The sequence below is a fragment of the Myotis myotis genome, unplaced genomic scaffold (genome assembly GCF_014108235.1).
Source record: "Myotis myotis isolate mMyoMyo1 unplaced genomic scaffold, mMyoMyo1.p scaffold_m19_p_1, whole genome shotgun sequence".
NCBI classification, from domain to species: Eukaryota; Metazoa; Chordata; class Mammalia; order Chiroptera; family Vespertilionidae; genus Myotis; species Myotis myotis.
The window spans coordinates 59,974,785-59,998,814 of record NW_023416313.1 but is presented as its reverse complement, the minus strand read 5'-3'; the positions used below and the strand labels follow the sequence as shown (position 1 = coordinate 59,998,814).

Genomic DNA, 24,030 nt, shown 5'->3' with positions numbered 1-24,030 from the left:
CGGAATTTCAGGAAGGGGTGGATTGTGGAGAGGAATCAAGGAGAAAGAGATCTGAGAAAAGTATCTTGGATTTGGGGAAGTAGAGATCATTTGAATAATAATTACAGACACATAATGACACTTTACACTGTTTCCAAAAGAACAGTCTTCTGAATAATACCCATTGAGAAAATATTATGAAAAGCATGTTATATGGGAAAAAGAATTACCTCTGGGATTAGAAAAAAAACTTCTGTTTCCAGAATTAGTACTCATTTTTAGATATATTAATATAAATTATGGCTGACTTCACTTGTTAAAGTTCTCAGCTTTTTACCATCACAGACAGCCATTGTTACATTTGTCATACCTCCTCTAAGTTTTCCATTAGAGAACAGAAAGGAGAAAATGCAGGTACATTAGTTTGTAAACTTACCAATCCTGGGGCTTCATGTCAGTGACAGTATTGCAACAGCAAATTGTCCTTAAAATAGGAAACACGTGTATGTCTTGGAAGACAGACGTTCAGGGACATTTATGAGGTTAGATGTTATTTCCTAGATATAATTACAATATATGCTATTCATTCCTAATATAAAACAAAGTAATTTCCATGAGCATGAATTAATCTTGCTGATATATGTACTTTTAAATAGAAATGACAAATATTATTTGCATTTATTTAAGTGTATTGCTTTTTTGTAGACCATTTTTTAATTTTCATCTTCCCAAAGACTTTCCCTTAAGTTCTCTTGCTTTTAACTGTCTCATACCATATCACACGAAACATTAAAATACACCTACAAGTCATACTAATTACAATTTATTTTAAAAACTGATTTTTGTTCAGTTGTAATTGGATAATTGACATTGTTTTTAAACATATATTTATCAATTTTTAATTTTGCAGTGTTTCGGGTTGTTTGTGTGTTTTGGAATTTTGAGATCTTAAGCATTTTTATTGCCTCATGAAAATTCATCAGCCCTAGGCTATCCTTCATCCATTTAATGGATAAATGACCCTATTTCAAATAAAGTTATCTTAGAGAAACCACAGGGCTCAGTTAGATGGTAGTTCATCTTCAGCTCTGTGATGACTTCACCCCTTTATGCTGTGGGATCAGTCAGGTACATATCCTAGTTCTCTCTATATAAACACAGCTTTGCCCAAAGAAATGAAAGGCAACCGTCCTTTCTTTATTAGGAGAGTTCATGTGCCCCCTGAGGCCCGGTGGGGTCATATACAAGTAGATGAATGTACTGATAACCTTGGATGTACAAAGCCCAGCAAACAATGTTTAGCTTGAGCTTTGCTTACTTATACCATACAGTCTAGATGTGGGAAAATTGGGTGAGCTGTGAGTTTAAAGATTGTTATTTATTTTAAGTGAGGTTAATATTACAGTAGAGAAACAAAAGGTTATAATTTGTTTGCAACTTAGCAATCTTTCTTTTTTGAAATGACCTTAAAGAGGAATAAAATACTCGTAAACTTCTTATCCCTTTTAGCCTTTCGGTCATTTATGTTATCCTTCCACTCAAACGCATAAACCTATACCGAAAATGAGCAGGTTTTTGGAATTCATGAGTTTTAGTTTCATAATTTTTCCCTTAATTATGCATAAAATGTGGCTCCTGTCATCAAAATTTGATGGAAAACACATTATCAAAAGTTCCTCAAAGTCGGTGGCAAAATAAGATGAACAAATAGAGAACTCGCTTTCCCACTGCCTGTCTGCTTCCTTCAGGAACCTCACTGTCTCCACTAGAACTTGAAATAAAGTATTTTGAAGGCACCTTACAGTTCCAGAATTATAGTAATCATGACAAACTTTTTTCAATCCTCATACATTCCACAAATATTTATTAAGTGCTGCCCAGTGATAGGCACCGTTTCTTGGCTGGGGATAGAGAGCCCCAATGACGACTTTTCATTAGGCCTTTCTGTAGAGGTGACATTGACATTGAGATCCCAAGTACAAGAAGTCAGCCCAGTAAAGAACAGCAGAAGCATGACTTAGGTTGGAAAATGCTTCAGGGCATAGACTGGCGCTAGACTGACTTGATTCAGATTCAAGCTCTGCCACTTTCTTACTGTGATGCCCTAGGACAGTTTGCTTAACCTTCCTGAGTCTCACTTCCGCCTGGAAATTGGGCCTAGTAGTAATATTGACCCTGCAGAGATGGGAGTCGTAGCGTGTAAGACATGGGAGACAAGATGTGTAAGGAGCTTGCACAGCATAAGCACTCAGCAAGTGGTGCTTTTTACTTAATTTTTTCCCAGGTAGAGGAAACACCTCCTGCAAAGGCTCAAAGATGAGGTATGTTCCAGAAACAGAGAACAGGTCTGTGTTTCTGGAAAATGGTAGGAAATGATGATGTAAAGGGAGGCTGGGCCAGATTGTGTAGAGCTTTGTCAACTGGAGTGAACAGCTTAGACAAAGTTCTCAGCAAAATGGAAAGGAAGCTGGGAGGTTTTAAGCAGGAGAGTGGCATTGTCCAATTCACATTTTTGCCACTTAAAAACTCTGCCACCTGGATAAGTTTTCTGATCCCCAATTTCCTATATTTAACACGTAAATTATGAAAATTACCACAGAGATTTGTTGTAAGGATAAAAATCTAATGAGCTAATGTGAAATGGTGTGCCTTTGAATGTTAGTTACTACTGTCACTAGTAATTTATAGCATACAGTTATGTGACCCCTTTTATATTGATGACATTATTTATTTCCTCACAAATATTTCATGTCCCCTTAGTTCAAATGTATGCTCCTTTGATGGAAAAGGATAGTTCTACTTCTTTATGTGAACCCAAAGCCCCTAATAGTGTTATAGGGATTTCTATTAAATAAATAAATAATAGATTGAGGATGCAGAGGTAAAATCAACACCGCTTGATTCTTTTGGGGGGAGGGGGGGGATAGGGCAATTATTTAGCTCTTATATTCTGGAGCGTAAATACCCATTATGCTCCATAAGGTGAAAAGGACAGGAACATGAAGTAAGAGATGTGATGAAAAGAAGTGGAAGAAAGGTTAGAAATCTCAAAAATAGTCTTGGAAATTGAGTCAGTGATTCCCTTGCTATTAAAAAAAGAACAGTGTATGCCCCCATGTCGATAGGACAGAAAAAAAAGGTTGAGAACAACTGCCAAGTGTTCTAAACTCAAAACATGTTTCGTTGTGGAGTAATTATTGAATCCTTACTGTATCAAAACTTGATTCTTGGCCAGGGCCAAGAGAAAATGGGAGAGCTTTTTTTAAAGAACGGAGTTTACCTTGCTATTGATTCTAGTAGTTTTATACTTGCTATGTTGGCAAACAGTGGTTGTCCGCCCCCAATCCCTAATTGCTCAGAACGTAAGTGGTGCAAAGTTGAAACTTTAGAAAGGTATGTTCTGTATGTGCATTGTGTCAGAGATAATGCAAATACTCAGTTTAGATTATCTGCCCTTCTTGTCCATTGTGCCCAGACAGCCTCCCACTTTGAGTCCACAAACCCTTAATAAGCATGGGCATTATGGCAGGTCCTCTGTGAAGGAGTAAACAGGAAGACCAAGTATGCAGTGGACTGTAACTGTGAAAAGTAAACACTCCACCATGACCTTGTCACCCAGCCAGTCCCCTCCATGTGACAGCACTAGGCACAGTGTAGGGCAGCCGGGGGCAAACTACGGCCCGCGGGCCGGATCCGCCCGTTTGAAATGAATAAAACTAAAAAAAAAAAAAAAGTCCGTACCCTTTTATGTAATGATGTTTACTTTGGATTTATATTAGTTCACACAAACACTCCATCCATGCTTTTGTTCCGGCCCTCCGGTCCAGTTTAAGAACCCATTGTGGCCCTCGAGTCAAAAAGTTTGCCCACCCCTGGTTTAGGGTCATGACGCCAGAAAAAAAACATGTATAAACTCCTGCTAACAACCAAATATCAACTGATTTACAGTCTCCAAAAGAATTCTTACTCCCTTTCTCCCCAATTACTCACCTCCTGCCCACAGTGGGAATAACTGAATGTTAATTGGATTTTGTTTATTTGTTTTTCCTAAAATTATAATGGTGCAATGCTTTTCCCACTAATTTTTCTTCCCACTGTTCTTTGCCATGTTTCAAGGCAGATGTAAATGTCTCTCATTTCTATGATGAGCAAAAGTAAGACACACCATTTAGACATCGTCCCACAAAGATGATCATATATGATGTGTGTTGGAGAAAGCTCCCATAAAAATAATTACTAAAGAATACAATACGATTTTGGAAGGGAATGAGATGATTCTTTATTGAGCATATCCTATGTCATTGTCGCTGGACTGTGCACCAGATACGCACTGGGTGAACCAGAGAGACGTGCTGCCTGCCCTCAGTGTTACAGAGGAGGAACATTCAGGGGTTAGACGCAGGCCCAGAGTCCATTTGGATCACCTTGTAGTTCATGCATAACATACAGATGTCTTTCCTTTTTATGTGTGTCTCTCAGTGAAAATCACTGTTCTTACTGTTACCAGCATTGGGATTCTTGGGTCCCCCAAGAAAGAAATCAACAGGAAACCTCAGAGAAGTTTCCAGACAGATTTTACTAAGTTTACGCTGGAGCACAAAGGAGGCAGCACAGAGGACAGGAAGGCCCTCTGAACCTGCGTGGGGGCTGGCTCGGCTTGACTGCTTTTATAAGCTGGGGGAAGCGGGCAGAGGACAGGAAGGCCCTCTGCACCTGCCTGGGGGCTGGCTCGGCTTGGCTGCTTTTATAAGCTGGGGGAAGCGGGCAGAGGACAGGAAGGCCCTCTGCACCTGCCTGGGGGCTGGCTCGGCTTGGCTGCTTTTATAAGCTGGGGGAAGCGGGCTTTCACGAAGAGGTTGGCTTTTTGAAAAAAGCGGGCTTGTAGAATTGTCCATATCAGGGTAGGAAAAACAGGCGGTTAGCAGAGAGAGAAAATTCTGCATTTTTTTTTTCTTCGAGCACAGAATGGAGGCATGGTGACATTTCTTGTGGTCAGCTTATCCGACGTTCTACCTGGTGGTATTTTTCCATTCCCAGGTCCAAGTCCCTTATACTGTCTCATTCCACAGAAGGCTCATCACATGGGAGACCTGGAATGTGACAGCTGCTTACATTGTAGCATTTACTATGTAAGGCAAAAATCTAAAATACCCTAGTAGTGCCTGTTCAATTATAAAAGGAAAGAACATGTGAAGGATGTAGAGTTGAGCTGTGTGATTCTTTTCCCATTATGTCAGAAGAGGCTGTAAGCAGGCAGATACATCTTTGTGGATATTCTGTGAAATATTTTGTTGAAAGAGCAGAATTCATGTTCTTTTCATGATTCACAACCAGTAGGTTGGTCTCCTCTGTGAAGAAATTGTATTAATTCTGTTACCAAGTCTTTAATTCTTGTATCAAATACCTTCTCCTGTAGGGGACCTTTCCTATAATGATGATAATAATAATAATAAATACTTTTTAACCCCCAAACAGATGGATACCCCCCCCCCAATACACAATTCTTACCTCTTGTGACCTATCTTGAACTAGCCTGTACATTTATTATGGCATAGTCTATTAGTTATGATATTTATATGATTTTCTTTCCCCTCACCCCATTATATAAATTCCTTTAGATCAGGGGCTCTCCTGCCCTTAGTCTTGGTATTGTCGGAAGTGCTTCCCACCAGCAAAGAAAAGAAGTGCTTAGTAAATATTTGTTGGATCAGGAACAGTTTACATATTCACTAAATTAGCTGTTCTGGTTGTTTTCAGTCATATGAAAGATATGCAAATCCACTCTCTCACTCTATCCTGTTGCCCAACCTAGGTAGGCAGATCGCAACTACTTTAATTCCTTGTTGACTGTTCAAGGAAGTTTTTATTTGTGTTGAATGGAAGTCAAACCTCTTGAGTTTTCTGGCACATTGGGAGTTGTTTACAGCTGCTTTTTCATTGGTGTTATTGTTAAATGGGACCTGCCTGAGGAGTGTACTGTACACCACTCAGTTTACACTAAGCATTCATTTATTCATTGGCTCGCCCATCAGATGACTCATTTACCACCTGTACCTATTAAGTAAATGTGGATGTCTGCAAGCTTGAAATACCCTTGATGTCTGTATGGTATGTTTCAAATGATGTAAGTATCTTACCATATTTATAACTTTTAGGACCAACTAGGAGACTGTATGGTCCCTTAAACATATAAATAAGGAGCTATGAAATATGTATTTTTTTAAAACGTTGGAAAGGAGACCCTGGTCTCATTATTATTCTAGGAAAATTGAAACCATTTTATAGAGGTAGAAAGAATACACTCACACATCAGCATTACTTACTAGAGACATATTTTATTAAGGTTAGCCATATATGTAACAAAATTTTGGCATACAATTAATTTTCAGTGCTATCAGGGAATTGGTGTTAATTTAGTTGACTTAAGAGTGTACAGAGCATGCCGAAACCAGTTTGGCTCAGTGGATAGAGCGTCGGCCTGCGGACTGAAAGGTCCCAGGTTCGATTCCGGTCAAGGGCATGTACCTGGGTTGCGGGCACATCCCCAGTGGGAGATGTGCAGGAGGCAGCTGATCGATGTTTCTCTCTCATCGATGTTTCTAACTCTCTGTCTCTCTCCCTTTCTCTCTGTAAAAAATCAATAAAATATATTTTTTTTAAAAAGAGTGTACAGAGCAAATATTTTCCAGATTAGTCACATGTAGGAGGGTCATTTATTACTCACAGGTAGAAGGGGCTTCCTTACCTTTCACATAGTATAGTTTTGTTTCCTTCTCATACAAATTACTTATGTGAAGTATACAGTTTGATGTTTAATGGTACCTTTTTACTAATGAAAGTTGTTTTGCTAGAGGTAACACCGAGGTGAAATTATCTCATCTTTACTAAGAAGGTTTCAAATGAAACTGCTCCTGTACTAGTAGTCTCTCTGTGGGTGGCCAACCTGTTGCTAGAGATCAAGTGAGCATCTTATTTAAAGTTGTTTGGTCTGGGTGAGGTAATGTACTGTTATCAGATTGTTAAGCTTCCTAGAAGCATATACTTTCATCACTTTAAAAAATTTCCAAGTAACATTATTAGTTTCATTAATCATAAGCCCTTGTTCCTTGTAAGTAACTAAAATAATACCAAAAAAGACAGAAATACGAAATAAAATTTACCCAGTGACCCTTGCCATTCATATTTTTCTGAATATTCTTTTAGAAATTTCCACATAGAAATGTAATGCATTTACATAAAAGAAATATTCTTACTTGCTATTCTGTTACTAACTTCATCATTTAAATAACATGCCATGAACATTTTTCTATGTTAGCAAATATTAATCTGTACACCACTGTTGTATGTTATTAGTAGTCCTTTATAATAATAAAAGCATAATATGCTAATTAAACTAAACAGCCAGACGTCCTTCCAGACGAAGCCACGGTGGCGGGGGCCAAGGCACAGGTGGTTAGGGGTCATCAGGCAGGCAGGCAGAGTGGTCAGATATCCCCCAAAAGGTCCCAGATTGCGAGAGGGTGCAGGCCAGGCTGAGGGACACCCCCCACCCCCTGCATGAATTTTGTGCACCGGGCCTCTAGTGGTTTATAATTTACTTAATTCCCTCTTGATGAACATTTAGGTTCCTTTTAATTTTGGAATATTACCTACTCACATTTCAGTGACCAGAAAGATTGATGGCTACTCTGAGTGACTGGTGCACACCTGATAAATATTTCGACTTCTGGTTATGTCATAAATTAAAATTCTACACAATTTATTAGCTGACTCTTTTATAATTAATGCATCTGTACACATATATATGTATGTACACACACTCATACTCAAATAGCAGCAACTCCTTGGTGATACACCCAGTAAACCCTTGCTTCTGGCACTCTGGAGCCGCCCTACAGCCGCCCACTTTTTACTTAGATTGCAGTTAAATCCCTGATCTTGTGGGCTCTCTGAGTCCCATGTTTTTCCCTACATCTTTTCTTTTCCTTCCGGACAATTGTGCAAATGCTGAATTCTTCCTCTTATCCTTCCATTTTTCATAGGCCATGAATTTGTTTATTCTCCTTTAGAAAATTCTTTATCATACAAATTCTTGTTCAGAAAATTACAATAAAGATATCCCAATCTTCATGTTCTTAAGTTTATCAATTTCTATCTGATTTTTATCGTTGCAGGTTTAATAACTATTGTTAAGAATAATAATCAGTTATTTTTCACTATTTTGGTTGAAACCATGTATCTAAAATATATTGAAACATATCTAGTTATCCAGTATGAATTTTTTTAAATCATTTATCCACCCAGTTGACAACTTGATGTCAAATATCTGGATATTTGAAAAATATCTAAATTATGTGAAATTTTTCAGTGTATCCAGAATATTGATTATTACATAGAAATAGTTGGGTAATTGTTGGGTAATCTGGAACCTTCATTTAGGAGGTTTTATCTTCTATTTGAACTTTTGAGGAGAAAATACTAACTCATCACTTGGATTAATTAGTGGCAATATTTATAAAAGGCACAATGGGGGGGGGGGGAATGAAACCTGATATACATGATATAAATTGAATACCTAGAAACACCGCCATCGGTAGTTCTAAGAAGGAAAACATTGCCCACGGTGCAGCCAGGTACATAAACAACTCTGGAAATTTTTGTTTCTACCGTCCCACATTAATTCCAAGAAACATTGGGAGCCTTTAAAAAAAATCTTCCACGCTCTAACCAGTTTGGCTCAGTGGATAGAGCGTCGGCCTGCAGACTGAAAGGTCCCAGGTTCGATTCCGATCAAGGGCATGTACCTTGGTTGTGGGCACATCCCCAGTAGGGGGTGTGCAGGAGGCAGCTGATCAATGTTTCTCTCTCATTGATGTTTCTAACTCTCTATTCCTCTCCCTTCCTCTCTGTAAAAAATCAATAAAATATATTTTTTAAAAAATCTTCCAGCTTTCCATTTATACTAAATTTTTATTTATAACATATAATGAATATAGGTCGATCACAATAGACTCATAGGTAGGACAGTATACATTTGGCAACATTTACCTTTTAAAGTGGTTATTCAGCCTGAACTCCAGTGATTGCTTTCAATAATAGATCTCTTTTTTTTAATTTTGCAAAGAACTGCCTAAGGGAGAGTGTTCCAACATGTCAGCATTTTTTAATTGCAAAATAATAAGAAGTTAAGGACATAATATTTGCATGGAATGAATGTGGACAAGATTGGGCAATGTGATCTAGTGATAATGCAATTAGGTACATTCAGTCCTGGGTGTACAATCATATTCTAATTATATTGAAGAACCAAATGATGACAGTACAAAGAGAGGTTACAAGTGAAGTATCTCATTACTCTTTACCTACTTAAGCCTTTTGTTAATGACTGAGATTAAGACATAGAAGACTTTATGCACATAAAATAGTCAATAAAACAAAGCTGAGAAGAACATGTTGACTAGGAAGGTTAGAAATAAAAGATTGAAGAAGACTACAGAAATGTTATTTCTTTTTAACGTATCATAGATGCAAAAATGGCAGAAAATTCAGCTAATTGATATTTACGGTAAACTAATGCTTAGTCTTAAACTTTGATTCTCAGAGAGAGAAGGGCTGGAAAGACCTAGCAACCGGAAAGAACAGCAGCTCTTGTGAAAATACCTGGAGCACTTCGTCCGATTGAACAGTCAGGATAGGCCAGCATTGTTACTGTTGAATGCTTACCCCACATAATAAAAACTGGGTGTGCTTACTTATAGTGTGAAAGCACTTCTTTTTAAAGTTGCGTTTCTTTTTTTTTAATACATTTTTTATTGATTTCAGAGAGGAAGGAGAGGGAGAGAGAGACAGAAACATCAGTGACGATGAGAATCACCTACTGGCTGCCTCCTGCACACCCTGCACTGGGGATCGAGCCCATAACCCGGGCATGTGGTCTGACCAGCAACCAAATCAGTGACCTCTTGGTTCATGGGTCGGTGTTCAATCACTGAGCCACACTGGTTGGGCCAGATTTCATTCTTCTTTATAGCCAAGTGGTATTCTCTCCTGTATATGTACCACAGCATGTTTAACACTATCTACTGATGGGCACTTGAGTCGATTCCATATGTTGGTTATTTTAAATAATGCTGCAATAAATATAAGGGTACTTAATATTCTTTCAAATTAGTGTTTTGGATTTCTTCAGATATATATATACCGAGACTTGGAATCCCTGGGTCATAAGGCAATTCCATATTTAATTTTTTGAGGAGCCTCCACTTTGTTTTTTATTTTAGACTAGAGGCCTGGTATACAAATTCAACTACAGTCCCTAGGCCTGGCCTGTGATCAGGGCCATCTTCCCCAGCTGCCTGCAGCCGCCCCCGCCCCCCGCTGCCACCCACCCCCAGTTCCCCGTTCGCCATCAGGCGATTGGAGCCTGCCAGCTGCGGGGAGGGACCAAGAGGTCGGCCATTCTGCCTGCTCCTTGGCCCTGCCCCTCCACCCAGTTCCCCATTTGTCATTGGGCAATTGGAGCCTGCTGGCCAGGGAAAGAGACCAAGAGGTGGTCAGTGCGCCTCATAGTGACTGGCCATCCGAGGCTTGCCTGCCCCTCGGGCCGGCCCTGGGGGGCTGGGAGGCTGAGGGGACTGGGCGCCGCCATCTTGTGGCTGTGGGCACCTCCATCTTTGAGGGCGGGGCAGTAATTAGCATATTCCCTCCTTATTGGCTGTGGGAACTGCCATCTTTGAGGGCGGGGCAGTAATTAGCATATTCCCTCCTTATTGGCTATGGGTGCCACCATCTTTGTGACAGCGTGAGTGTCAATTACCATATTCCTTCTTTATTGGATAGGATATTTGTTAACAACAGCACCCCACTTCCAGGAACCAAACTCTGTATTAGTTTTCAATTATTGTGAACAAAGCAACACAAATTTAATGACTTAAAATAATAAACATTTGCTGTGTCACAACTTAGCTGGGTCATCTGCTCTTGGTCTCACAATGCTGAAAGTAAAGTATCAGCTGCACTGTATTTTCAATGGAGGCTTGAGTTGGGGGGGAAAATCTGCTTTCAAGCTCATTCACATGTTAACGTAAAAAACATTCAAACCTGTAAAGAGTTGTTTGTGAATTAACTGTCGACAATTGCCAGGAAGCAATATCTCAATGGATTGGGATAGTGCTCCAGGGAATGGCGGTTTCTCGTCTATTTTTATACATTTCAACCAAAGGAGGGGACATAGGTGGGTTACATGAAATCCACTGGTGATAAATTAGAGAGGCAGGAGAAAGCAAAGTGGGGAAACTCCTAGGATTGGATAAAAAGTAAAATGATAGACACATACTTAGGTGGGTGCAGGAACAATTAACATGGTAACAATGAAGGAATTTGTGGTACCTGTCCTGGCACCCAGGCACATTAGGTTGTGCCCCAAAGGGGTCCGGAAAAAGGGAAGTTATAAGTTGCCCAGACATTTCAAGGGTAGTTATTATAGATCAGTGGTTCTCAACCTTCTGGCCCTTTAAATACAGTTCCTCATGTTGTGACCCAACCATAAAATTATTTTTGTTGCTACTTCATAACTGTAATGTTGCTACTGTTATGAATCATAATATAAATATCTGATATGCAGGATGGTCTTAGGCGACACCTGTGAAAGGGTCGTTTGACCGCCAAAGGGGTTGCGACCCACAGGTTGAGAAACGCTGTTATAGATGCAAAAAGACGGATACATTCAGTTAAGGTACAGGTTGATCTTGTCATGAAGATACTGGCCTAGAACATAACTGCCCACCATAACTGCTTTTAGTTAAAGTTTAATTTCAGACCATCCTTTGTGGTTACTTTAGGTCTCTGAGTTTGCAAGACTACCATGCAGGCCTCCCTGAGCTTGTCAGGTTAGCATGTGGCCTCTTTCGTCCACACAGGTTGTTAGTAAAACTCCTTTCCTTGCAACTGCATGAATAAGGACCTCATCTTCTACCTGGCTGTGAGCTAGAGACCTCAGGTCTACATTAGTTCCTTCCCATATGGATCTCTCACAGGCTCTTTCTGAACATAGCTTATTTCTTCAAGGCCAGCAGCAGAATCACATACAAGTTTGCTAAGATTGAGTCTTGTATGACATAACGTAATCATGGGAGTAACATCCTGTCACCTTTGCCATATTCTGTTGATCAGAAGCAAGTCACAGCAGCCAGCGTGGCTCAGTGGTTGAGTATCGGCTTATGAACCAGGAGGTCACAGTTCGATTCTGGGTCCAGACACATGCCTGGGTTACAGGCTCGATCCCCAGTAAGGGGCCGGCAAGAGGCAGCTGATCAGTGATTCTCTCTCACTATTTCTGTCCCTTTCTCTCTGAAATTAATAAAAAATAAAAAAATTTTAAAAAGAAGCAAGTCACAGATTCTGTCTACAACTTAGGTGAAGTACAAGAATGTGACTCATGGGAGTCACCTTAGTATAATGTACCTAGAAGGTATTACAAGAGGGTAGATTGTGTCCCCCAAAGCAATCAAGTGATAGTCCTTGGAAACTGTAGATGTTACCTTATCTGGGGGAACGTTACAGTTGTAATTAAGATAGAAATCTTGAGATAAGGGGATTATCCTGGATTATCTGAGTGGGCACTAATTGTAATTTACTACGTGTATCCTTTTTTAAAAAAAATATATTTTATTGATTTCAGAGAGGAAGGGAAAGGAAGAGAGAGATGGAAACATCAGTGATGAGAAGGAATCACTGATTGGCTGCCTCCTGCACGCCCCCCCACTGGGGACCACGCCTGCAACCCGGACATAAGCCCTTGACTGGAATCGAACCTGGGACCCTTGAGTCTGCAGGTTGATGCTCTATCCACTGAGCCAAACCGGCCAGGGCTACATGTATCCTTTTTAGAAGGGAATGGAGAGCCGCGGCTCTAATCGTTAGTGATTAGAGCAGCAGCCGATGCACTGAAAGGTTCTCAGATTCTATTTCTGGTCCAGGGCACCTACCTGAGTTGTGGGCTTGCTCCCCGCCCCCAGACGGAGTTGGTGTGGAAGGCAACCAGTTGATATGTCTTTCACATTGATGTTTCTCTCTCTCTCCCTTCCTTCCTCCCTCCCTTCCACTCTCTCTGAAAAAGCAATGGAAAAAAATGTCCTCAGGTGAGGGTTAAAAATAATAAAAGAAGGAGGTAGAGGGAGATTAGATACATACACATGGAGGAAGGCCTTCTGAGGACAGAGCAGAGAGAAATTTGATGTGGGTTTTGACTGAAGACGAAAATGATGCAATCACAGCCAGGAATGCTGCCAGCCCACTAGAAGCTGAGAACAGATTCTCCCTTAGGGCCTCTCTAGGGAGTGTGACCCTGCTCACACTTTACTAGTAATTTCTGCCCAGTAATACTGATTTTGCTCTTCTGCCTCCAGAACTGTGAAAGACTAAATTTCTATTGTTTTAAGCCACCAAATTTGTGATAATTTGTTACAGCAGCCACACAAAACTAATACAGATGGGTATTAAATGATATTTTAGTTTTGCTTTGTAAACTCATTTTACTGGTTACTGAGGTTAAATATCATTTCATAAGATTATTGACTGTCCAGTTATTTTCTTCTATAAGTTTTTCAACTCATGATTTTGTTTCTTTTTTAAAAAATCACTTTCTTATTGTTAGTAGGAATTCTTATTCTAACTACTAATCTTACTGAAGAGATGTTTATCTTATGTATATTATGGTGTCTTCTTCATTTAGAGGTTTTCTTTTTCACTTTATTTTAAATTATGGAATTTTGTTAAATACCCAAATGAAGACAGCATAACATGATATATCTTCCATGTACCCATCACTCAGCCTCAGTAACTATCAGTATTTTTCCAGTAGTATTCATCTTTTCCTTTTATTTTTTGTACATTATCTAAGAATTGTGTTGCTGTTATTTATGTGACTATTATTGCCATGATAAAATACCCCTTCTTTTTGTTATAACACTTGTTCTTTGTTGCTTTTACATTTAGATAAATGTTACCGTATTTATAGCAATTTCTAATATCTACAAAGCATTATCGCACCCATGTTAACCTATACCTTCTTTCCAAACACCTGGTACTTTTCTTATTCAGCACAAGCTATTGATTCAGATCTTGGTCATCAGCAAGTGTCCTAACATCTTATGTGGCCCTATATAGCTTGTTGAAAATCCCAGGTGTCCTTATAAGAAGGCTGATCAATCATTGAGGAGATGTCAACATATAAGCCTGGGTCAGCTGTGCTGGCATTTTTGTGTTTCCAAAGTAATTCCTCTCAAAACTTTTCCCCTTATTTTTAGTGTGCCACCTGGGCTTGAATGCATGAAAGAGCAAGACCTCTGCAACAAGATAATGGCTACAATACTAGAAAATTACAATACCCTGTTTGAAGTAGAGCACACAGGAAATGGTAACCAGAGTTGTGAAAATCCAACGAAGCTTATCATCGTAAAAGTAAGTTTGATATTTAGTGTTCAAGATTGCTGTATGTTGAGTGGAGGACATTTTATTTACATCACTGTTTTTCATGAAAATTCCATTTGGATATAACTCCAGGTTATTATTCCTATGTTTATTTCATTCTTCTTATGATTCCTATTTTCTGTATCAAGCGTTTGTTAAGTAATATGTATTCTTCTAAGACTGAAGAAGAATTGTGAATTGGTGTTTCCTTGCTGCTGTAAAATCATCTCAAAAGCACCTATGTGAGCCCAGTGCTGGGGTTGATTGGATGTACCACCTTTTTATGAAAGTCTGGTGTTACAGCAAAGATATGATTCATGCTTATGTCTGTGTTCAGGAGTGCTAGCTTACTGAGTAAATTGCAAAATCCCTTCAGACAGTAAGAATTTATATGTCTTTTTGTCACTCTTATGTCTGGTACACTTTCAAGTTCAACCTCAGATTTTAACACCCATATATGTAGTTATTGGTAACTATCACCAGTAAAGGAGAATATTTTGAAAACCTAAAAAGGAATTCTTGACATTTCTCCCTAAATGTTTGTATACATTGGCTGATAATTTATAGCATGTTCTTTACACATTAGGTAAATGCATGTAGGTCTCTAAAGATTTACAATTGAGGGTCAGAGGATAAACATCCAAACCAAATCCTCCAGATGAGGGAAAAAAAGGAGACATTGCATTTCTTTTTCATTTATATTGAGGTAAAAGCATGATGGAACTGATAATGGAAGGTTCCCTCAGGAGGTTTCCTGAAACTTACCAAATTTACAGACCTACTCTACTCTTGTTGATTCAATGCTAAGGAATGATTAGAGGTACTTGGTGTGGGTACTGAAGGGGTGTTTTCATTTCTTCTTCCATTTGAAGCATGACTGTGAAGAAGAAATAAAAGGTAATTGGTATCGGGTAGCACCCTATCAAAACAGCACTAGAAGACTAAAACTAGGTTTTCTTAACTGGGGCTTATGCTCTTAATACTACAGACTCCCTGTAACAGATAGAGTACATCTGAGAGAAATGCACTTAGCAGGAATCCTGCCAACCTAATAAAAAGAACTTTAAACTGAAATTTGAGGGAAGGGAAGAACAATGCTCAGATAAAATGATAAAATGAAATACTTTGGAGAATATCAGGTGTAATCTAAGGTAGAGGTAATATGGAAGCTGAGAAAATATCAGTGAATCAAAAGAGAAAAGGAGGGGGGAAAAAGCCCTACTTATATCAGTTCTGCTACCAAAAAGAAAAAAGGAAAGAAATTATTTTTTAAATAGAAAAAATTTACCTTAAATTTGTTTTTTCATTTCCTGCTGTACTTAGCAAGGGGTCTCTTTTTAAAATGTTAAAAAGTGATTGACTTTCTTCCAGCTATATCTTTGATGCTTTTTAATACTCATACCTTGTAAATAGGGCTGATAAAATAATAAGGTAATCTTCAATTATAATGAAAATAGATAAGCAACACAAACTTGCTGAGATATAGATAATCTCTGGACTATGTCAACAGATTATATGTTGAGATATATGGAAGAGTGCCCTTGCTTGGAAATCCTTGAGTTTGTAGGTTTAAGCATGGTGGAGAACATAGCATGAGAGTACAGATTAAGACGCATAAACTGATACTACTGTGGGAGCCAAATACAGATAGATACCTTTGATGAATATGACTGCTACTCTCCTGATGCAAGTTTCAGATCTGGTCTAGAGGCAGACAGCTGTCATGATTAGAAACGACATGTGTATACTCTGGAGTCATTCTGCTAAGGCAGAATATTTGATACTTTTTTTTTAACTGATCTTGCTCAGAGTCTTATTTCTGAAAGGGTGGATAATGCAACAGGGGGAGGAGATTTTATGGATTTAGTTGTAACCAATAAGGATGAAATAGAAGTTATGGAAATTATTTTCACAGGATGTGCCAGTGCCATTTTAGGGCCCCAGATAATGAAGAATATGCTAGCCACAGCTTGATATGTAAAACTGGCCATTGTTTAGAAAGCAGGTTTTTTTACATTCCTAAGATCATAGTGAAACCAAAACATGGGATGTTGAGGCTGAGTTCGTTGTCTAGAGAAAACGAAGAATGAAGTCGCAGACGAAAACAGCGGATCAACGTTTATTGAGAAAAGCCTGTCCAGGGAAAGGTCCAGGAGCAGGCCAGTGTCCAGAGCTTCCGTTCCATGTTACAGTCGTGAGTAGTTCAGCATCCAAGCTGATTAAAGTCTGTTATAGTCCATGTGTACTGGCCCACATGGCATAAGCCACACGGGCACGGGGATGTGCTCCCCCACAACAGGAATGTCAGGTATCCATTGTGGCTATGCAGGGGGAGAGAAGATGGGAGGAAGCATGCACACCTTTTTGTACATATGCTTCTTAGTTCCTGATTGGTCCTTTCATACATTTTAAAGCTCATGCCCCTCCTTCTCCGCCCAGTTGGGTTCCCTGATTCTCCTGTCTCTGCCCCCATGGTCCCGCCCCATCTACCTCGCTGCTTCTGTCTCCTCAGTAGTAACAGATATAAACCAAGAGAAGGTAGATTAAAAAGGAATTGGGAGGCTCACAATGAAATCATTAACACACTGAAAAGTAGTAAAAATGAAAGGACAACTAAAAAATGTTATTATTCCGATTGTTCTCATGAGTTCAGCTTTTAGAGAATGTGTACAAAAAAAGGAAACAGGCACAAAGCAAGTGAAAAAAATACACAAGAGTGGCAGAGATCTAAATGTTTGAGCTGAGACTGAGGTATAAAACGGGGAAAGGCATTTTTAATGGGGAAGGTACTAACTGTGCCCACTGACACACCTTTGTGTACCCCAGTATAGGAAACAGAGGCAGTGTTGAATGACATTTTTCATGATATTTTTTGTGGGCTAAAGGGAGATTTGGGGCGCAGACACCTATAAATTTGATTGTATTTGGACTTGGATCGAGAACTTTGACCACAGCATTGAAATGTGGATTGGTGTTTTAATTTCAGGGAAGGTTTCTACACTTGTTTGTGTCATCAGTACTTTAATCATTGACTTGAATGAGCATATTTGTATGTGAAATAAGGCTGGAGGGGCGGGAGTGGGGTGGAGGGGGGTCAATGGGAGGAAAGGGGAGTACATCTGTAATACTTTCAACAAGAAAGATACTTTTTTTTTTTAAGTTGGAAGAATATAGGTCAGATGTTGGATATCTACATGTATAGAGTAACAAAATGGTATTGTTATATTGTAAATCAGAAGACGCCTTAATCAATAAGCCAAATTTATTTGGAGTCCTGTTCATTTTTGCTAGCACTAGCGGGCCCAGAGGGACTCTTGCTTCTCAAATTCTTGGGCCCAATATGGTGGAAGTCTTTTCAATTCATATGTTTTTCAGCTCTTTGTTTTCCAAATTTGGAATGAGACTTCCGGACCTTCTGAGAAAAAGTCCTGTTTGCTGGGACAGGGCCGTGAGACCATATCTCAAGGCCTGACCTGGTGCCAGCACTGACAACTCTGCCTGGGGCATATTTTATCGCCTCTCTGGAATGGGGAGTAGTCTTATTTTTCCTATTAAGCAAGAAAATGTTTACAGAGTAGCAGGGTTAAAGTTTTAAACAGCACATTTTACCCAAGATGGAGGTTACTATGCTTCAGTACGTGTGTAGTGCATGTGTTTGCGCACACACAGCTATTTCCCTCTGGCTTCAAAACAAAACAAAACAAAACACACAACAAACACCATTTTATTTGGACCTGAAGCTAAGTGCTGGGGTCAGATGGGCCCCTCCCTCTGACCCAAGGGATGGATGAATCATAAATGGTCTTAAATAGGGTGTTATCATAATCACGCTTTAGTTACTGATTGACTAAAGGTCAGAAGAGACATTTTACCTTACATGAAGAGGTAGATTTAAGGTAAAGTGTGCTGGGGGCAGAGGGCCTCTGGGAAAAATTTTCATCTCTGATAACAAAAAAAAACAAGAATGGTTTATGAGATAAGAGCTGTAGTTGCCTCTGGGTGCAGTTAAGGGTGGTGGCAGTGGTGATGATGAACCTGGAAAGTGCTCTAGGGAGCTCTCTGTGGTTGCAAAAATGTTCTATATATCCCAATAGGGATGTGCGTTATGTGGGTGTACACATTTGTCAACTCCTTCAGCTGTGCAGTTATGATTTATATATTTTACTGTACGTAAATTAATTTTAATTTAGGAAAGAGAGAAGAGAGTAGGCCTCTGAATCAGAATGCCCACCTCTCCCTCTGCTTTTGGATGTTTTCATGCCCAGGGCTGCTGCCACCATCTTTTGTCTTTGAGGCATGAATGCATCAGGATACAGGGGTTGGCAACTAAAGAAGGGAAAAGTCTGGGTTCCTCATCACTGCTCATCTGCTGAACCAAACCTGACCACAAATACCTCTGGACTTTTAGTTACAGGAGGGAAATAATTGTCCTCATAGTATAAACTATCTAACTTAGGTGTAGTATTTTGGTTCTTGCACCAAAAGCCTGATGCAGTCATAATTGGAAAGTAGTGTACGTAGGTTTGTAAACTGACTTGCACCAATAGAGCCAAGAAGAGACCCAAATAATAATAGCTAAACTGAAAATCATCCACAGATTTTAGTTAACTTTTAGCAGAGTATAAAATGTCAGTGTGATATGATTGCCAAAAATAACTACAGATTCATTCACCAAATATAACAGTAGTATCCAGAACAAAGAATATATGTGTCACTGCACTTGGTGTAGGTACAAGCAATAGCTGCAGTGTTATGTCTGATTTTGAGTACTACATTCTAACTCTCCTGACAGTCCTGACGATCTCCTGGTCCTCATTTATCCTAATTAAATGAATATTTGTCTGGTTGACTGTTGTACTTGAGTTTCCCTACTGCTGATGACTTCTAAATCGTAATTCTAGGCCCAGCCTAGCAGGAGAGCAATAGAGCCATATTTCCCACTACCTATAAAAAGCTTTACGCTGGCCTGTGTGGTCAGTGGTTAGAGTATTGCCTGCACCCCAAAGGGTCATGGATTCGATTCACGGTCAAGGGCACGTACCGGGGCACAGGTTCCATCGCCAGCCCCAGTAGGGTGTGTGGGAGAGGCAACCAATCGATGTGTCTCCCTCACATCGATGTCTTCTCTCGCTCTCTCTTCCCCACCCCCTCCCCGCCATCCTCCCTCCCACTCTCTCTAAAAATCAATGGAAAAAACATCCTCGGGTGCGGATTAACAAAACAAAAAATAATTAATTAATAAAAAGCTATGTTGGTTACTCAAATTTTTCACACCAAAAACATCTCCAAAATTTTGTCTGTGTTCTCCCTTCTCCAACCTTTATTTGCCAGCCCCTGGCCTACCAAGTGTAATCTTTACATTTATCCTTAACTCCTGTCCCTTTCTCTTTCCCACTGGGACTCACATTCTATGTTAGACATGTCTCTGGAAATTAGTGTCTTTGTCCACCTACTACCAGTACTTTGGAGTAGGCCCTTTTCATAGCCACACAATTTCAATCTGTTTTCCCACTTCTACATTCACCCCCTTCCCATCTTCTTTCTACCAGTGATAGAATTATGTTCCTAAAAACAAACCTGACCATAATGTACTCCTGCCTTACGTAAGCAAAGCTTTTGCTATTGTTCTGCTTCCCACCCTTTTGCTGATAATATGCAATTAGACTCCTTTACTTGGAATTCAGGCCCTTTACACTGTCCCCTAACCAAACTTACCCCTTAAATACTCGAATGAATATTGATGGTTCTTGTCTCTTTCTGTTCCTCTGATCTGTCTTTAGTCTCCTTTGAGAACTTTTTCTTCTCAGAATTAAACATTGTTATTTCCTAGGCTCGTTCCTAGATCTTCAATCCAGAGCTCTCCTTGGCAGATCATACATATATACCGAACTGCCTAGCCATCACTTGCATTTTCCCGTCCTATGGATTGTCTCATCATCTTTCCTTGCCTTTGAGGTCTAATGCTCCACTTGTATTCTGGAGCTTCATGAATGGCCCGTCTATCCACACAAATACTCGAGGTTGATGACTGTCAGTCATTAAAATGAGTTAATTCTACTGCCCGAGTATCTCTTAAATCTCTTCCACCCTCACAAGTGCTTCCTCATCACCTCTCATGTTGGATCATTACCGCAGTCACCTGGTGACCCAGACTTACTATGTCAGAAACTAGGGGCAGGGCTGAAATCTGCATTTTAAAAGGCTTCCTTGGCAGTTTTAATAATCAGCCAGATTTGGGAACTGATTGATCCTTAGGAGTCTACTACAGAAGCCTTCTTACTGGTTTTACTGACTCTAGACTACCCATTGACTCCATCATCCCTCTTCTGCTGCCTGAGTTATTGCTTATACAAATATGAACATGTCACTTCCCATATCAAAATTCTTCAGTGGTTCTTGATCTTCACCTATCCCTATATTATAAAATCTGAATCTTAGCATGACAAACAAGGCTTTTCATAATTGGAATCAACCTACCTATTCACACTCCTTTCCTACCACTCCCCCCCATACATTTGGTACACTAGCAGTCATTGATTAATGTAATTGTAGAAAACATGTAACTTAAGCCTCATGTTTGTCAATCTAGTTACTACAGTGCCTGGCATTGAAAATTCCACGAAATCAATGACTGGACTCTTATTAATCTTATTAACAATAATGTCTGTGATCATAGTTTGTACATAGTATGAAAGCAATATTAATGAATGTTTTCAAAGTAATTTGATGAAATTAGAAACATGATAGTTCACTGAGTACTTCCTGAGTGCCATACTTAAGAAAAGGTATTAAATACTTCTAAAGTCTTTAACAGTTCTACAGAGAGCACTGATATTAGGATAAGAAGGCTTATGTCTGTGTAATGTGCTACTCAGCAGTATGACTGGGTAATTTATAATATCTCTGTTTTTCTTTCCTGTTATCTAAAATGGTGAAAATCCTATAGAGTTATTGTGAGATTCAAACAGTTTATGGTAGTAAGAAGATTTTCAAAGCCAGTTAAGTGCTCTAGAAATATAAAAGCATTTTTTGTTTGTTTGGCTGTTAATATTGGTTGAAGAGTAACTAAGGAAGCTGTTGGCTTATTTGAAATGATCTGGTCAAAGATACTTCATTAGTTATATAAATAAACTTTAGAGCACAGAGGTCTGAACTCCATCTGGAATTCGGCAGAATGGGTTAGGACTTCCAATTTGTGTAACTCTGGGCAGAATACTTAATTTCTCCTTTACCTTTGATTTCCTCGTCTGTAAAATAGGGAAAGTATCAGTAACTAATTTAGCCATTTTTGTTACATTTGAAAGAAATAACGATAGCAAGTCTTTAATAAATTTTTAACATAAAGAAATCATTAGGGTCACATCACCTTTATGATATTACCTTATGACACCTTACTTCTCTTTACCTTAAACATCAGGCTTGATAATAGAAAAAAAGACAGAGAATCAAAAGCAGAAAAATAAAGTCGACAATAAGGTGTGTTACTCATGACGGAAGAGTTTCTGCTCCTAGACATTTTTTGCCATTTAGATTCTAGTTTTCAGGGCATGGTTAGATTAATTATCCTTTTAGCTTTGGAAAGAATCTGCACCCTCAATAGACAGAAGAATGTGATTTTAGTATTTAATGTCTACCTAAATCTGCTTTTAGAAAATGAACCATTAATAATAAAAAACACACAAAACTCTTTTAAGTGAAATTTTTGTGAAAAAATGGGATATTTCAGTGACTCTGTGAAATAAATCACTAGGATTTCAGTAAGTTGCTGAGGAGAGGAAGTGAAGTGAGGAGCTGAAATCCTTCCACACAGAAGTAAGGCATGGAGGGCTTGTGTAACGGTGACCAGACATTTCTGACTAGACCATAGGAAGTAGCACTAGGGAGCTATTTACCAGAGTAAATTAGAATGGTGTTTAACTATGAAGCTTAACTATTCCAGTAGCAGTGGAGTCATAATAGGCATCATAAAAAATGTTTGGGTGTTTATGTCATTGTTTGATACTTTGTGATTTGGCTGTGTTGTCTCCTTGTGTGTATGGGGACTTACATGGGGAGAAAAACTGATTCCTGACCGAAAAATACTAGTTCTTATTTTGAAAACCTAGGAACTCAGAGATAGCACTAAATTGAAATTTACTTGCTCATTTTTTCATATCAGACCTTTCTTGGGATAGTGAGGTATACTTTTTAGATTAGTTCTGTTTGAAGGTTAAAAAATATTAAATGATTCTAAGAAAAACAAAGATAAAATAGCATGATAGAATGTCATTTGCTTGCATGACCCACATAGGCACTTTCTAGTAGTGGAAACTGGTAAGATTACCAGTAAGTAATAAAAGCAGTATTAAAGGTTATTACCTTAGGGTGGTAAACACACAGTACAATATACAGATGATGTGTTGTAGAATTGTGTACTTAAAACCTGTATAATTTTACTGACCAATGTCACACCAATAAATTAAATTAAAATAAATAAATAAAGATTATCACTTAGCTTGGAGCAGTTTTATGGTCCAAGATTTAGATCATAGCCACATATTTATAATTCATGTTGCTGTTAATTTCTTCTCCCCAGATGTTATTGTTTTATAGAGTGTTTACAGATCAACACTAGGAAGTCATGTCTGCTCAGGAATCATTGGAATAGATATATCTGTCAGGTGTTAAATTCCTTCTCTCCTATTATGGGAAATATTTAAAAGATGACAGACTAAATTGCTTTGGTTATGAAAACATTATGTTACGTAGCCTTTAAAATGTTTACAATGAGACGACAGCACTTTGAAACTCACATCTCAGAACCTGCCTACTTGAAATCATTAGTGCATGTATTTGGCAAATATAGACCCTAAGTAAATAAGTAAATATTTAGGATTTTCAAAGATCACTGGTAGTTGTTTTAGAACTGAATTTCTGCTATTTCCTTCATTTGGCCTCCTAAGAATAAAAGTGATACTTCTGTGGACCAGATGTACCTGGAAAGAATAGCATATAAATTCCCAGCTCTTTTATTCATTGGTTAAAATAATTCTGGGGTGGTTCCCCTTCAGGAGCACTCCCAGCACATTTTCAGTCTCCCTTTTCTTTTCTCCCAGCCTGTTACCTTTGCTTTCCCTCTCCTAAGCTCCAAGGGACCTAATTTTGCTTCTGTAACTTGTTTCCTGAGTCTATGCAGTCCAACTGGCTCATTTCTACTACTTTTGTAATCTTCTCTTATAATTTTGAAAAAAAAAGTAATAATAATTTTGGGTGTATGTTTTGCTAGTGTAGTGTTTTCCAGAACTTTACCCCAAGCAGATTCTTCAAAATCACTGCAATAGTTCTAGTAACTTAATAATGAGACCCTTATTGTCTACCTTCTCCCTCTGTTACTCCCTATTCCCCTGATGATCACCCAAATAAATTACTTGTCCTCAATCTTTGTTTTAGGGTCTACTACTGGTTGAGGTTCTAAGACATCTCAAGTTCTTCTCCCTTTATGAGCCCTCTCTCATTCTCCAGGTACAGTTAATCTCAGTCTCCTGTTGTCTTGGAGGTGCCTTCTTTCTCCTTCTGTTAGAGCATGCTTTACTTTCTGCCTTG

The 24,030-nt window shown here is 38.9% G+C and overlaps 1 protein-coding gene across 3 annotated transcripts in view; it reads left to right on the top strand.

The window, feature by feature from the left end:
* The window catches only part of FAM13A (family with sequence similarity 13 member A), a 276,291-nt gene that overhangs the window by 77,691 nt on the left and 174,570 nt on the right, over positions 1 to 24,030 (top strand). For all 3 annotated transcript variants that reach the window (XM_036339586.1, XM_036339576.1, XM_036339596.1), the window contains exon 5: positions 14,286 to 14,439. In XM_036339586.1, the coding sequence (XP_036195479.1) occupies positions 14,286 to 14,439 (154 nt within the window). The remainder of the gene's footprint in view (positions 1 to 14,285; positions 14,440 to 24,030) is intronic.